At 49.3% G+C, this 14,915-nt stretch overlaps 1 protein-coding gene across 2 annotated transcripts in view; it reads right to left on the minus strand.

Annotated features, from left to right (window-relative positions):
- Positions 1-2,844: 2,844 nt before the first annotated feature.
- The window catches only part of LOC137560881 (alpha-2,8-sialyltransferase 8F-like), a 150,238-nt gene continuing 138,167 nt past the window's right edge, over positions 2,845-14,915 (minus strand). For both annotated transcript variants that reach the window (XM_068272039.1, XM_068272038.1), the window contains one exon: positions 2,845-3,702. In XM_068272039.1, the coding sequence (XP_068128140.1) occupies positions 3,243-3,702 (460 nt within the window). In that variant the 3' untranslated portion in view covers positions 2,845-3,242. The remainder of the gene's footprint in view (positions 3,703-14,915) is intronic.

Raw genomic sequence — 14,915 nt, forward strand, 5'->3', positions numbered from 1 at the left:
AACTTAAAGCTATAGGCTTGCTTGACTTACTTAGGGTGATAAAGAATAATTTGCATATTTAGTAGCAGTGCATTGTGGGTAATCACAATTTGTTCACTTATGGCTGAATTATTGCAGATGTTCTTCTGTTTTAAGAAGGCAAATTACACCAAGCTATGATTTATTTTAGTAGAAGGTCATTTTGGTCCCTTTTATCCACCTATACATTCCGAGTGGTTTGGATCACCCTGAGCTGCTTGGTTACTCTGATGTACTGGTCCAAGCCCTATCTCATACAGCCTTATCAATCTCTGCTATGTACTGATGAGGACCAAACATCTGAAATAGGCTGTCACATGTGGGTTTGATATGACTGTGTAAAACTTAAAGCTATAGGCTTGCTTGACTTATCAAGGGTGAAAAGCAATCATTTGCATGTTTAGTAGTGGGGCATTGTGGGTAATCACAAATGTTCACTTATAGCTGAATTATTTCAGATTTTCTTCTGTTTTAAAGAGGAACTGTAACGTCAAAACGTTCCCTGGGGGTTACTCACCTCGGGTGGGGGAAGCCTCCGGATCCTAATGAGGCTTCCCACGCCGTCCTCCGTCCCTCAGGGGTCTCGCTGCAGCCCTCCGTGCAAAATGACGTCATTATTTACCTTCCCGGCTCCTGCGCAGGCGCTCTGATGGCTGTCGGCTCCGAAGTAGGCGGAAATACCCGACCGCCGTCGGGTCTGCTCTACTGCGCAGGCGCAAGTTTCTGGCACCTGCGCAGTAGAGCGGACCCGACTGAGATCGGGTATTTCCGTCTACTTCGGAGCCGAGAGCAGCCACAGCGCCCCCGCTGGAGCCAGCAAAGGTAAATATTGAATTTTCAGTTGGGTCTGTCGCCGGCTGTTTGGAGGGCTGCAGCAAAACCCCCGTGGGACAGAGGGCGGCGTGGGAAGCCTCATTAGGATCCAGAGGCTTCCCCCACCCGTGGTGAGTACCCCCCAGGGGATGTTTCTGAAGTTACAGAGTCTCTCTAAGAAGGCAAATTACACCAAGCTTTGCTTTTTTTAGTAGGAGGTCTTTTTGGTCCCTTTTATCCACCTATACATTCCGAGTGGTTTGGGTCACCCTGAGCTGCTTGGTTACTCTGTTGTACTGGTCCAAGCCCTATCTCGTACAGCTGCATCAATCTTTGCCATGTACAGATGAGGACCAAACGTCTGAAACAGGCTGTCTACATGTGGGTTTGATATGGCTGTATAAAATTTAAAGCTACGTGCTTGCTATACACCAGTGGTTCTGGATGCTTGCTAGGCTTACCAAGGGGGATAATGGGTTATTTACATATTTAGTAGCAATGCATTTGTGGGTAACCACACATGTTCACTTACAGCTGAATTATTGCAGATTTCCTTCTGTTTTAAAAAGGCAAATTACACCAATACGGTGTGCGGCATTGCAGGAAGTGACGACAGTGAAACGCACGATGGAACACGGAAGAGGTGAGTCATCCCCGCCCGCTGCCTCTTAGTAATAGTGGCGGCTGCTACTGTGTTTAAGCTGGAGGGGGAGTGCACATGGGGGACCCAGGTGAGGGGGGGTCCAACCCCTCTATCTGCCGCTGTGCCCAATACCCCCTTCCTGCCCTCTACCCTCTTATGCGGCGTATGCTACGCCGCGGGTCGGCTAGTTGTCTTGTATTGTTAAAGTGAACCTCCGGACTAAAAATCGACTCAGCAGCACTGAAAAGGCTTGGTGTTTCTTTAACAGTTTCACAGCATCAGAACTTTGTTTCTCTTATACAAGCCTCATTTTTAGCTGCACAGAAGAAAACTGCCCGGGCTTTTTTCCCCTGATGCTGTGCAAAGCATGATGGGATTTCTGATGTTGTTCTCGTTCTGCTGTGTTGGTGCATTTTTTTTTTTTACATTTTGAATTTGACATTTGAAGTCTAGTGTGTGCAGCTGGGAGGGGTGATCAGGACACAGGACAGTTGGAACTGTCTCTCCTGCTCCTTGCCACCTCCTTTCAACCAAAAAGATGGCTGCCATCATGAATCACAAACATTTGCCAGTTCTTTTAAAACAGGGTGGGTAAGAGATTATATTACCTATCTATTCTAATGAACATAACTAATGTAACTTAATGACAGTATGTTTGTTTAGGCTGAAGTTCCCCTTTAACTGTTGTATTGTTTACCTTGTGCTGTTATAGCCTTTACTCTGTTGTACAGCGCCACGGAAGATGCTGGCTCTATATAAATCAATCATAATACTAATACATGTGAATGTACAAGTGTAACAGTGCAAACATCTGTCATCCACAGATCCTGAGACTTCACATTGGCTTGCGTAAAACATGTATATATTTTCTTTTATTTTTGCATGTGAGTTAAAAGGGTATTAAAGTAGTAAAAAAAAGAGCATTTCTGGAGTCAATGAACATCAATACAGGTAGTCCCCGGGTTACGAAAGCCCGACTTACGAAACGACCTGCCGATACAAACGCTTGCCGAACCATCGCAATGACGTCACGCTGCTGGGGACTTCCTCTTGTGCCGCCTTTCCTTATGCAGAGTATGCGCAGCGGATGGCGCATCAAGTCTCACCTCCTTCCACGGCGACTCCGGGCCAATCAGCGGCGTCCTCTCTTCCCTCAATGTTCCTCCCGGCGGCTTCACTAGCGTCACATAATGACACAATCAGAAGGAGATGCCGCGGCTCCTTTTGATTGTGTCATTACGCGACGCTAGTGAAGCCGCCGGGAGGAACATTGAGGGGTGAGAGGACGCTGCTGATTGGCCCGGAGTCGCCGTGGAAGCAGGTGAGACTTGTTGCGCCTTCCGCTGTGCATACTCTGCATTAGGGGGGCACCAGAGACACAGAGGGGGCCACCAGAGACACAGAGGGGGCCACCAGAGACACAGAGGGGGCCACCAGAGACACAGAGGGGGCCACCAGAGACACAGAGGGGGCCACCAGAGACACAGAGGGGGGCACCAGAGACACAGAGGGGGCCACCAGAGAAACAGAGGGGGCCACCAGAGAAACAAAGGGGGCCACCAGAGACACAGAGGGGGGGGGGGGGGCACTGGAAGCACAGGGGACAGAGAAGGCACAGTGTCCCGACTTAAAGACGGATTCAGGTTAAGAATGAGCCTGCAGTCCCTATCTCATTCCTTAACCGGGGACTACCTGTACATAAATACTTTATGACTTACAACTAAGTTTCTGGATGAACTGTAAAAAACTAAAATCCTTCAACCAATAACTAACACTTCCCTATATGTAGGTAGAGTGCTCCTTTTAGATGCATCTTGGTGTAGAAGTAGAACTCTTCAGGCATGGCATGGAATCCAGGTGAAGGATGCTTGTCATCATAATAGTGGTGGGTCAGAAGGTTGCCATCAAGGTCAAGAGAAAATGGCCAGAATCCATAGAGGGTCACACTATGGCACAACTCAATAGCAGCACTGACCAACATCATTCCTGAGGACAAGCGCTTGGCCTGCAGTCCCTTCTTTCTCCAGTGCTTGTAAAGGTTTCTGAGATAATCAGGGTGGAAAAAAACAACTTTGTTCTTTAGACTAAAGTCTTCCATGGCGTGCAGTACCCGAAAAGAGATATCCTTGTTGCGAACATAAGAGAAGGCCGGCATGACAATCATTGCAGAACCAAAACTTCTCACGAGGTCAACGAAGGGCTTTCTTCTTTCAATGAGCCTTTCAAACCTAGAATAAATAAATATAAATATGCAATTACATCTTTCTCCCACGTTTCTCCTGGGTAATATTTTCACAACTCATCAATAGAATGCCTTATAAACCACCAACAAGCGAAGAAATTCTCTAATTTTCATGGTATTTTTATACCTACATTTGATACTTTTTCAAATGCAACACAAAACAAAGAAGTTGAAAAAAGGGGAAAACTCAAGAGAAAAGTTGAATTGAATAAGAGCCAAATGGGCATATCCTATTAACTTCTCTCCTAAGTTTTCACCTGGTCATTTTTCATCTTGTCTAAAAATAAATAAATAGTCATTTCAGCAATTTAAAAAGTGCTAATAAACTAGAAAAAAAGGTAACGGTAATATCTTGCTTGGTGGGAGCTTTATATTGAAAAGGTTTGAAAATAACTCTGTGGAGAAAAGTTAATGGAATATGGGTCAAAGAGTGTGATTAAGCAGAAAATAACAAACTCAAAACTCTACTGGACAAAAATGGGGCAATTAAAGTTTAAAGATAAAGAAAATACATGGCTTGAAAGAGGAACTAAAGAGGATGTGATTAGTGGTCCAGTAAATGTAAAATAGACTCTTTACGGGCTGAGACTCCTGAGTGGCTGGATGGTGTAACGGTTAAGGGCTCTGCCTCTGACACAGGAGACCTGGGTTTGAATCTCAGCTTGACCTGTTCAGTAAGCCAGCACCTATTTAGTAGGTGACCTTGGGAAAGACTGCTGCCTTTAGAGCGTGTCCTAGTGGCTGCAGCTCTGGCGCTTTCATTCCACCAGGAGAAAAGCGTGATGTAAATGTTCTTCAGAAGTGGGGGTTTCCCGCGAGATGCATTAAAGAGAGTCTGAAGCGAGAATAAATTATTTAGTTAGTTACTGACTGTGTACAGGCCACCACCAGCATCCGTTGTGAGTGAGCCTATTGATTGATTGATTGCGTCTGACCGTGTGTGACCGATTGTAATTGTCACCGACTGTCTGCCGCACAACTTAGTTATAGTGTAGTACGCTAGGTATTTCTTAGTTACCTGCGTGCGTACTACTACTAGTGTCTACTACTATACTACCAGTACCCGTTCACTTATTTCTTTTTCACTGTTACTGTGTGATTTTATTATCATACTACTAGTGTCTGTCTACTACTATACTACTAGTGCCCATTCACTTATTTTTTTTTCACTGTTACTGTGTGATTTTATTATCATCTGTAATGTGTAATAAATAAGAGTTACAACACAGGCCACCACCAGCATCCGTTGTGAGTGACCTGTGACTGCCACCTGCCCGAGCCTATTGATTGATTGATTGCGTCTGACCATGTGTGACCAATTGCAATTGTCACCGACTGTCTGCCGCACGACTTAGTTATAGTGTAGTACGCTAGGTATTTCTTAGTTACCTCCGTGCGTACTACTACTACTACTGTCTACTAGTACTACTAGTCACCACCAAGTCACCACCAACACAGACTTTATTAAAGTTTACACCCTTTCCCGCCCTCTTCTACTTTTTTTTTTTTTTACTGTATTTGTATAGTGCACAATGACTGGCAGAGGTAGAGGGCGAGGGCGAGGCACAACCAGGAGAGGCAGTGCCATTGCAGGAGCCACTGCCAGCAGCAGCAGGTCTGGGACTGGTCCACTGCCAGCCACTGACCACAGGGAGGAGGGAGCAGAGGCGCAACAGCAGCACGTTGTGCCCATCTTTGAGACGAGTCGTCGCCCACGGCTCATTGTGGTGAGTCAGGTGCAGGCTGTGGTGGAAATGATGGCAGAGTAGGAAGCCACCATTTCCAGCCAGGCCTCCAGCACCAGCGAGACCAGTGCCACCACCACCAGCACTCTGGTCCGTAGCAGGCCTCCACCACCGCTTGAGGCCATGGTCATGGTGACCCCAATCGACCAGCCTGCCCTCAATGAGCATGCTCTTCTCCCCTGAGACTGTGACCATGTACAGGGATGTTTAGGAGAAGTATGAGTTGGATATGATGGGTCCATCCAAGCGGGGGGAGGAGTTTGAGGTGCAGAAGTTTGTTGTTGGCACTGAGGAGGAGGGGCGCGATGCAGAGGATGTTGGGGTAGAGGAGTTGGTACCACCAGCACAGTTGGTTGAAGGCAGCTCGCCATTGGAGGAGGAGGCATCTCTGGCGCAGAGGTGCGGAAACAGCAAGGCGGCCAGCACAGGGCGTGAAAGGCAGGAGGCACAGCCTGCTGCTTCAGCCACTACCACCACCCGCAGCAAACCTCTAACTAAAACCAAAAAGGCACAATCCTCCAAAGGCACCCAAAAACCCCAGCCCTCAAGCTCAAAGAGCAGGTTGAAGTCCCCAGTCTGGCGGTACTTCACCAAGTGCCCAGTGGACGCGAAACGTGCAATTTGCAACAGTTGCGGTGTCAGTCTCAGCAGAGGTCGCGATCTGCTCAAGTTGGGTACCTCGTGCCTGCAGACCCACTTACAGAGCAGACATTTTGAGGACTTTAGTGAGTTGGAAAAGCTGATGCAAAGTGGTGCAGGCAGTGGTCAGAGCCAGACAGCCACTGCACAGATTTCAGCAGAAGCAGCAGCAGCAGCCGACCCTCCTGCCCATCCAGCAGCAGCAGCAGGAGCACAGCAGCAACTCACTCCCCCCGGGCAGCCAGTCCTCAGTGGCCTCATCAGCTCCCTTCCCAGTGGCCTCCTCATCCTCCCGTGCAGGCAAACGCCACCAGACCCTGCTCAGCGAAGCATTCCCCAGTGTGACCAAGGTGCTGCCTCCCACCCACAGGTGCATCCGGTTGCTGAACGGGTTGCTTGCCCGGGCCATGTGCTCCCAGCTCCTGCCATATTCCTTTGTGCATGAGGGGAGTGGCATCAGAGCGCTGCTGCAGGTTGGGATCCCGGAGTGGCAGTACCCAGCCGCCACTATATCTGCCACAGGGCGATCCCAGCACTGCACCACTCTGCCATGGCGAACGTGGGCCACACGCTGGATCACGCTGTGAGTGTGCTGATCCACATAACCATGGATTCATAGAGCAGCCGGTTTGGGACAGAGCGCTATCTGTCCTTTACGGCCCACTGAGTCAGCCTGGTGAAAAGCCAGAGCTAGGAAGCAGCAGGTCCACCCTCGGGCGCAGCAGCAGCGGCACCAGTCGACCACTATGTGGTGCCACCGCGCGGGGTCAGGGGAGAAGCAGCAGCTCCTGCTGCCAAGCGATCCCGTCTCTCCAGCAGCGTGAAGGCCTGCCACTGCCAAGCACTGCTGGAGATGAAAAGCCTGGGTAAAAACTCCTTGACGGCATTGAACGTGCTCCGGTACCTCAGGGAGCAGGAGAGGACGTGGCTGACCCCTAGAGGGTCCCTGCTGCCATCAGCAGGGGAGACTTGCTCCACGTCCCTTGCTTGGCCCACGTCCTGACTCCTGAACCTGGTGGTGCAAAAGTTCATGTGCACCTACCTGGGGATGGAGGAGCTGTTAGAAGCGGCGCGGAAAATTGTGCACACTTTCCGCCGATCAGTAGCTGCCACAGCAAAACTGGCAGACATCCAGCAGCTGGAGGGCCTGCCATGACACCGCCTCATCGTAGATGTGCCAACTCGCTGGAACTCCACCCTGGCGATGTTGCAGCGGCTGGTTGAGAAGAGGAGGGCTGTCAACTGGTACATATATGATGCCACTGTCGTCGGCACCAGCAGCAGCACCACCAAACTCCAGCTCCTCACCAACGCACAATGGTGGCAGATGCAGCAGGTCTGCTTGGTGTTGGCTCCCTTCCTGCAGGGAACCAACCTGGTGAGTGAACAACGGGCATCCCTCTGCCAGTGGGTGCCCTTTATTTGTCTGCTGGATAGGGCACTTGGTGGATTTGGGAGAGGAGGCCCTGAAGCAGCTGGAACAGCAGCCGCCTGCGCAGTCCACTGCTCCGCAGGTATTTGAGTCCCTGGCGGAGGATGATGAGGAGGAGGAGTTGGAGGTGCTGGACATTGCTGCTGGGGGGGAACATCGGAGCGCAGCAGCAGTGGTGCGAGGGTGGAGAGAGGAGGAAGAGGCTCAGGGGCAAGAGGAGGAGGAGGATGCTGACCCTGATGTCTCTGTTAGACGGTCCACCCTGTTCCTCATGGCAGTGCACATGCTGCGCTGCCTGCGCACAGACCTCAGGGTCAAGCGGATGCAAGCAAGGGAGGACGCCGGCATCAGCATGATTGGCTGAGGGGGAGGTGGGATCAGTTTTTGCCTGCCAAAGACCGTGAGCAGCGAGAAAGGGAGTTGCAGGAGATCCTTGTTCGGCCACTGGAGGAAGCCTTCCCCCTGCCTTCCACCCCCTCTGTCCCTTTCCAGCAGCCAGCACAGCAGCCGGTGCCTGCGGCCAGCAGCAGCGTCAGGCGCCCAGGAAACCTGCTGTCATTGACGCAGGCATTCTACATGAAGGTACAGCAACCGAGAGAGGAGGTGCGTGCAGCAGCCACCTTCGCTGAGAGTCACAGCCAGCGCATGATCCGGATGGTGGCCGACTACATGGGGTCCTTCCGTGGGCTTGACACCAGCAGCGAGGAGCCTGTGGACCCCATGGAGTACTGGGTGGAGCGCTTGCACATCTGGAGGGAGCTTGTGCAGTACGTTCTGGAGGTATTGTCTTGCCCCCCTTCAAGCGTGCTGTCTGAGAGGTGCTTCAGTGCTGCCGGTGGCGTGGTCACCGAGAAGCACTCTCGTCTGTCCACAAAGGGCATGGACAGACTGACAATTTTGAAGATTAACCAGGCCTGGATAGAAGGCACATTCCAGGCACCTGTTGTTGGCGAGAGGAGGACATGAGGTGCCTGCCTGGGAATTACAATACATTGCCTGCTGCCATACAGTACGTGACTCATTCTCCTCCTGCTGCTGCTGGCCTGCTGCTGCATTTATTTCTTTATTAATTTCTTTATGTATTTATTGTATTTATATGTGACTCCTCCTGCTGCTGGCCTGCTGCATGTATTTATTGATGAATTTATTTATGTATTTATTGCATTTATACATGACTCCTCCTGCTGCTGCTGGCCTGTTGCATTTATTTATTGATGAATTTATTTATGTATTTATTGTATTTATACGTGACTCCTCCTGCTGCTGCTGGCTTGCTGCATTTATTTATTTATGAATTTATTTATGTATTTATTGTATTTATACGTGACTCCTCCTGCTACTGCTGTCCTGCTGCATTTATTTATGAATTTATGAATTGATTTATGTATTTATTGTATTTATAAAGTGGCAACATATTACACCGCACTCATTTTCATCCTCCTGCTGTCAGTGGTCCCACCGTCAGGGTCCACACAATGCATTGCCTGCTGTCAGTGCCACTCTTCACTCCTCCTCCAGCTGCTGTATTTATCCTCCTGCTGTCAGTGGTCGCACCACCAGGGTCAACACAATACATTGCCTGCTGCCAGTGCCACACATCACTCCTCCTGCTGCTGTATTTATCCTCCTGCTGTCAGTGGTCCCACCTCCAGGGTCCACACAATGCATTGCCTGCTGCTAGTGCCACTCGTCACTCCTCCTCCTGCTGCTGTATTTATCCTCCTGCTGTCAGTGGTCCCACCGCCAGGGTCCTCACAATACATTTCCTGCTGCCAGAGCCACATGTCACTCCTCCTACAGCTGCTGTATTTATCCTCCTGCTTTCAGTGGTCCCAACACCAGAGTCCACACAATACATTGCCTGCTGCCAGTGCCACACGTCACTCCTCCTCCTACTGCTGCTGTATTTATCCTCCTGTTATCAGTGGTCCCACCACCAGGGTCCACACAATACATTTCCTGCTGCCAGAGCCACATGTCACTCCTCCTACAGCTGCTGTATTTATCCTCCTGCTTTCAGTGGTCCCACCGCCAGAGTCCACACAATACATTGCCTGCTGCCAGTGCCACACGTCACTCCTCCTCCTACTGCTGCTGTATTTATCCTCCTGTTGTCAGTGGTCCCACCACCAGGGTCCACACAATACATTGCCTGCTGCCAGTGCCACATGTCACTCCTCCTCCAGCTGCTGTATTTATCCTCCTGCTGTCAGTGGTCGCACCACCAGGGTCAACACAATACATTGCCTGCTGCCAGAGTTACACGTCGCTCCTCCTGCTGTTGTATTTATCCTCCTGCTGTCAGTGGTCCCACCGCCAGGGTCCACACAATGCATTGCCTGCTGCCAGTGCCACATGTCACTCCTCCTCCAGCTGCTGTATTTATCCTCCTGCTGTCAGTGGTCCCACCGCCAGGGTCAACACAATACATTGCCTGCTGCCAGTGCCACACGTCACTCCTCCTCCTGCTGCTGTATTTATCCTCCTGCTGTCAGTGGTCCCACCACCAGGGTCCTCACAATACATTGCCTGCTGTCAGTGCCACATGTCACTCCTCCTGCTGCTGTATTTATCCTCCTGCTGTAAGTGGTCCCACCGCCAGGGTCCACACAATGCATTGCCTGCTGCCAGTGCCACACGTCACTCCTCCACCTGCTGCTGTATTTATCCTCCTGCTGTCAGTGGTCCCACCGCCAGGGTCCTCACAATACATTGCCTGCTGTCAGTGCCACACGTCACTCCTCCTCCAGCTGCTGTATTTAACCTCCTGCTGTCAGTGGTCCCACCGCCAGGGTCCACACAATACATTGCCTGCTGCCAGTGCAACACGTCACTCCTCCTGCTGCTGTATTTATCCTCCTGCTGTCAGTGGTCCCACCGTCAGGGTCAACACAATACATTGCCTCCTGCCAGTGCCACACATCACTTTTCCTCCTGCTACTGCTGTATTTATCCTCCTGCTGTCAGTGGTCATACCTCCAGGGCCCACATAATACATTGCCTGCCTCCAGTGCCCCATGTCACTCCTCCTGCTGCTGTATTTATCCTACTGCTGTCAGTGGTCCCACCGCCAGGGTCCACACAATACATTGCATGCTGCCAGTGTCACATGTCACTCCTCCTCCAGCTGCTGTATTTATCCTCCTGCTGTCAGTGGTCCCACTGCCAGCGGTCAACAAAATACATTGCCTGCCTGCTGCCAGTGCCAGACATCACTCCTCCTCCTACTGCTGCTGTATTTATCCTCCTGCTGCTGTATTTATCCTCCTGCTGTCAGTGGTCCCACCGCCAGGGTCCACACAATGCATTGCCTGCTGCCAGTGCTACACGTCACTTTTTTTTTTTTTTTTATTAATCCTATTTCAATGTGATTTCCCTTTAAAAATAAAAAAAAATCAGAATTCGCGAACACAAATTTTGTACAGAATTTTGAGCCCGACACCCGAACCAAATCTGAATCCGAACCGAATTTCGTGGTCGAAGGTGAATTCGAATGTCATGCGGTCCTGAATTCGAATGTACCCGAACCAAATTTTCATACATCTGAGCATGCCTGCCTGGGGTGCAGCGAGGCAGCATCACAAGGCAGATTCCAGAAAGGTTTCATGCTGAAATTGATTGGGAAGCGGCGTATAGTCGGCCAACAGATCTCTTTCTGGTCAAATTTGATCAGAGAGAAATCTGTCTATTGGTCGATCTGCCGATACATCACTAGATATATCGGTACCTCAATACTTTTAGCCATGGACCCCGAATAAGCTTGAAGATCAGATGTTTAACTTAAGTTAGACCACATTTTCTGCATGCTTGTCTCAGGTGTGGGATTCAGACACTACTGATGCATGAATGACAGGGTGAAGAGAAAAGAATCTGGGCACCAGATGAACTGCTGTGCATACCCCACTTTATTTCATCCCACCAGACAGATTACAGCAAACAAAGATGGCGGCCTGACAGCCGTTTCGAAAGCCCAACGATTTCTTCCTCAGAGTCTACCGTATGTCACCCATTGCTGAGCATGTGAACAAATCGCACTACTCCGAGCCGTCCAACTCAAGCGCCGGATTTTAGGTTACGCCTAAAAAAAATATTTTTTATTGGTAATTCTATATATCTCTTCTTTTGTATGTTTTCTCCTATAGGGGGAAGAGACTTCCGCAATTTGATGCGCCGCCATGGCAACACACCAGGCTGGAGCGCATGTGTCCTCCCAGTGATACCATCCAGGACACTCAGCGGCATGCGGAATGACGTCACTGGCCGAATAGGCGGCGGCAGTGACTGGAGGTAACTCCAATTGGTTAAGTCCCGGAAAAAGAAGAGACATATAGAATTACCAATCAAAACAATTTTTTTTAGGCATAACCTAAAATCCGGCGCTTGAGTTGGACGGCTCGGAGTAGTGCGATTTGTTCGCACGCTCGGCAATGGGTGACATACGGTAGGCGGTGAGTTTCTCCTCCCCCTTTCTTCCCTCCCCTGTTTGCTAATGGATGTACATTATTTAAATGCTCATTGTAATGGAGTTAGTGTGTCTCTGAGGAAGAAAGCGTTGGGCTTTCGAAACGGCTGTCAGGCCGCCATCTTTGTTTGCTGTAATCTGTCTGGTGGGATGAAATAAAGTGGGGTATGCACAGCAGCTCATCTGGTGCCCGGATTCTTTTCTCTTCACCTTGTTATGAATGTTAATCATCCGGAGGCACAGTGAGTAATCCCCTCAAGAACCCCCAGTAAGGTCTGCCTCATCTAGTGCCGTTCCATCCCCGCTCTCTCTTTTTTTTTTCCAATTGAACTTTGTTTTCTGGGATCTGAGCACAGATGCAGAACCCTGACCCACGGGCTGAGGAACAACCTGGATCATCTGCAATTGAGATAGACCCAGGAGCCACTGTTGTACAGGCAGGGAGAAGCGATTGGCAGACTTTTCTTATAGATACAGCCCAAGGCTCGGCATCTAGCAGGGCTCTTGGGGTCAAAGTGATCGAACAAAAGTTGTCTCGGTTATCCGAGCGGGAAGTGCAATTGTTTTGGACTGTTGCTACTTTGAAACGTTACGATTAGGCATGCTCAGATGTACCAAAATTCAGTTCGGGTACATTCGAATTCGGGTCCGCATGACATTCGAATTCGAATTCGCCTTCGACCACGAAATTCGGTTCGAGTTCATATTCGGTTCGAGGTTACACCTAAAAATTCGTTAAAAATTCGTATTCGGGAATTCGGGTTTTTTTTGTGTGTTTTTTTAAAGTGAATTCACATTGAAATAGGTGTACTTAAAAAAACAAAACTGAAAACGTGACGTGTGGCACTGGCAGCAGGCAATGCATTGTGTGGACCCGGGCGGCGGGACCACTGACAGCAGCAGGATAAATACAACAGCAGCAGTAGGAGGAGGTGGAGTGACGTGTGGCACTGACAGCAGGCAATGCATAGTGTGGACCCTGGCAGTGGGACCACTGACAGGAGCAGGATAAATACAACAGCAGCAGTAGGAGGAGGAGTGACGTGTGGCACTGACAGCAGGCAATGCATAGTGTGGACTCTGGCGGTGGGACCACTGACAGCAGCAGGATAAATACAACAGCAGCAGTAGGAGGAGGAGTGACGTGTGGCACTGACAGCAGGCAATGCATAGTGTGGACTCTGGCGGTGGGACCACTGACAGCAGCAGGATAAATACAACAGCAGCAGTAGGAGGTAGAGTGACGTGTGGCACTGACAGCAGGCAATGCATAGTGTGGATCCTGGCGGTGGGACCACTGACAGCAGTAGGATAAATACAACAGCAGCAGCAGGAGGAGGTGGAGTGATGTGTGGCACTGACAGCAGGCAATGCATAGTGTGGACCCTGGCGGTGGGACCACTGACAGCAGTAGGATAAATACAACAGCAGGAGGAGGTGGAGTGATGTGTGACACTGGCAGCAGGCAATGCATAGTGTGGACCCTGGCGGTGGGACCACTGACAGCAGTAGGATAAATACAACAGCAGCAGCAGGAGGAGGTGGAGTGACGTGTGGCACTGACAGCAGGCAATGCATAGTGCACAGGCACTGAAGAGGAATTGACCAAATTCCTAGAACGATTAAATAAAAATGACAAAAATATCAAACTGACCTATACAGTCAGCGACCAATCCTTGACATTTTTAGATTTAAGGGTGACAATACAAAATAACAAATTAATGACCTCAACCTACAGAAAGCCGACTGCAGGAAACAGCCTGCTACATGCCTCTAGCCACCATCCTCCCTCTCTAATTAAAGGCATACCCTACGGACAATTTGTGCGTCTACGTCGCAATTGCTTAACAGATGAATTGTTTAGATGCGAAGCACGTGAGTTGTACCAGAGATTCCGTGAAAGAGGCTATTCCCATAGAACACTTCGAAGGGCCCTTAAAAGAGCCTGGAATCTGACTAGATATTCCCTGATCCAATCCCTACCAGTGAAAAAAGATAAAGATGAAAATGATCAGTTCATTAGGATGGTGTCTAGATATGGGTCGCATTGGTAAGACTTTAGAGAAATTCTGACAAAAAACTGGGGATTCTTACCTCATCCCCAGAAATAGCACAAATTATAGGCCCTAGACCACTATTGACCGCACGAAGGGCACAAAACCTAAAAGATAAACTGGTCCATAGTGAATATGTGAGAGATAATACCACTTGGCTAAATAAGATGACTCCCAATGGGACCTATAGGTGTGGGAAGTGTAGATTGTGTCCATTCATTAGCAGACATGACAACAAGACTTTCACTAATAGCTCTGAGACAAAAACTTATGATATAAGATCTCACATAAATTGCCAAACTAAAAGAGTAATCTATATGATCAAATGCCCCTACAAACTTAAATATGTAGGACAAACTAAAAGAATGCTAAAAGAGAGAGTATTGGAGCATCTACTCCACATTGAGGACGGCAATGAGGAAAAAAGCCAGCTGGCAGCACATTATGCTGAGGTACATGGAGGTAGTTTGGAGGGCACGGTGGTTAAGGGGCTCTACAGGTTAAATGTGTCGGCCCGAAGAGGCGACTATGATGATTTGCTTTACTGTAAGGAGGCCATGTGGATATACAAGTTGAAGACTTTGTATCCGCATGGCCTTAACAGAGACTTCGACCTAAAGGCTTTTCTGCGTTTGGAGGCATATAGATAGATATTCCAGATACTATTGGGTATGAGTTGCAAAGTATGCATGCATTATGTTGACTGATATGTGGCGCTTTGTTAAATCCTTTCTGTATGCCAGTTCTTGGTGAAAGTTTCCAATATAATAAAAATAAAATGAATTCAAAAGAAAGAAAAACTATTGTTCTGCTGCAAGGACGAAAGACTTGTCTGCGGCCTCTGTTGACTTCTCCTACTGTCTCACT

This window comes from Hyperolius riggenbachi, chromosome 3 (assembly GCF_040937935.1).
Source record: "Hyperolius riggenbachi isolate aHypRig1 chromosome 3, aHypRig1.pri, whole genome shotgun sequence".
NCBI classification, from domain to species: Eukaryota; Metazoa; Chordata; class Amphibia; order Anura; family Hyperoliidae; genus Hyperolius; species Hyperolius riggenbachi.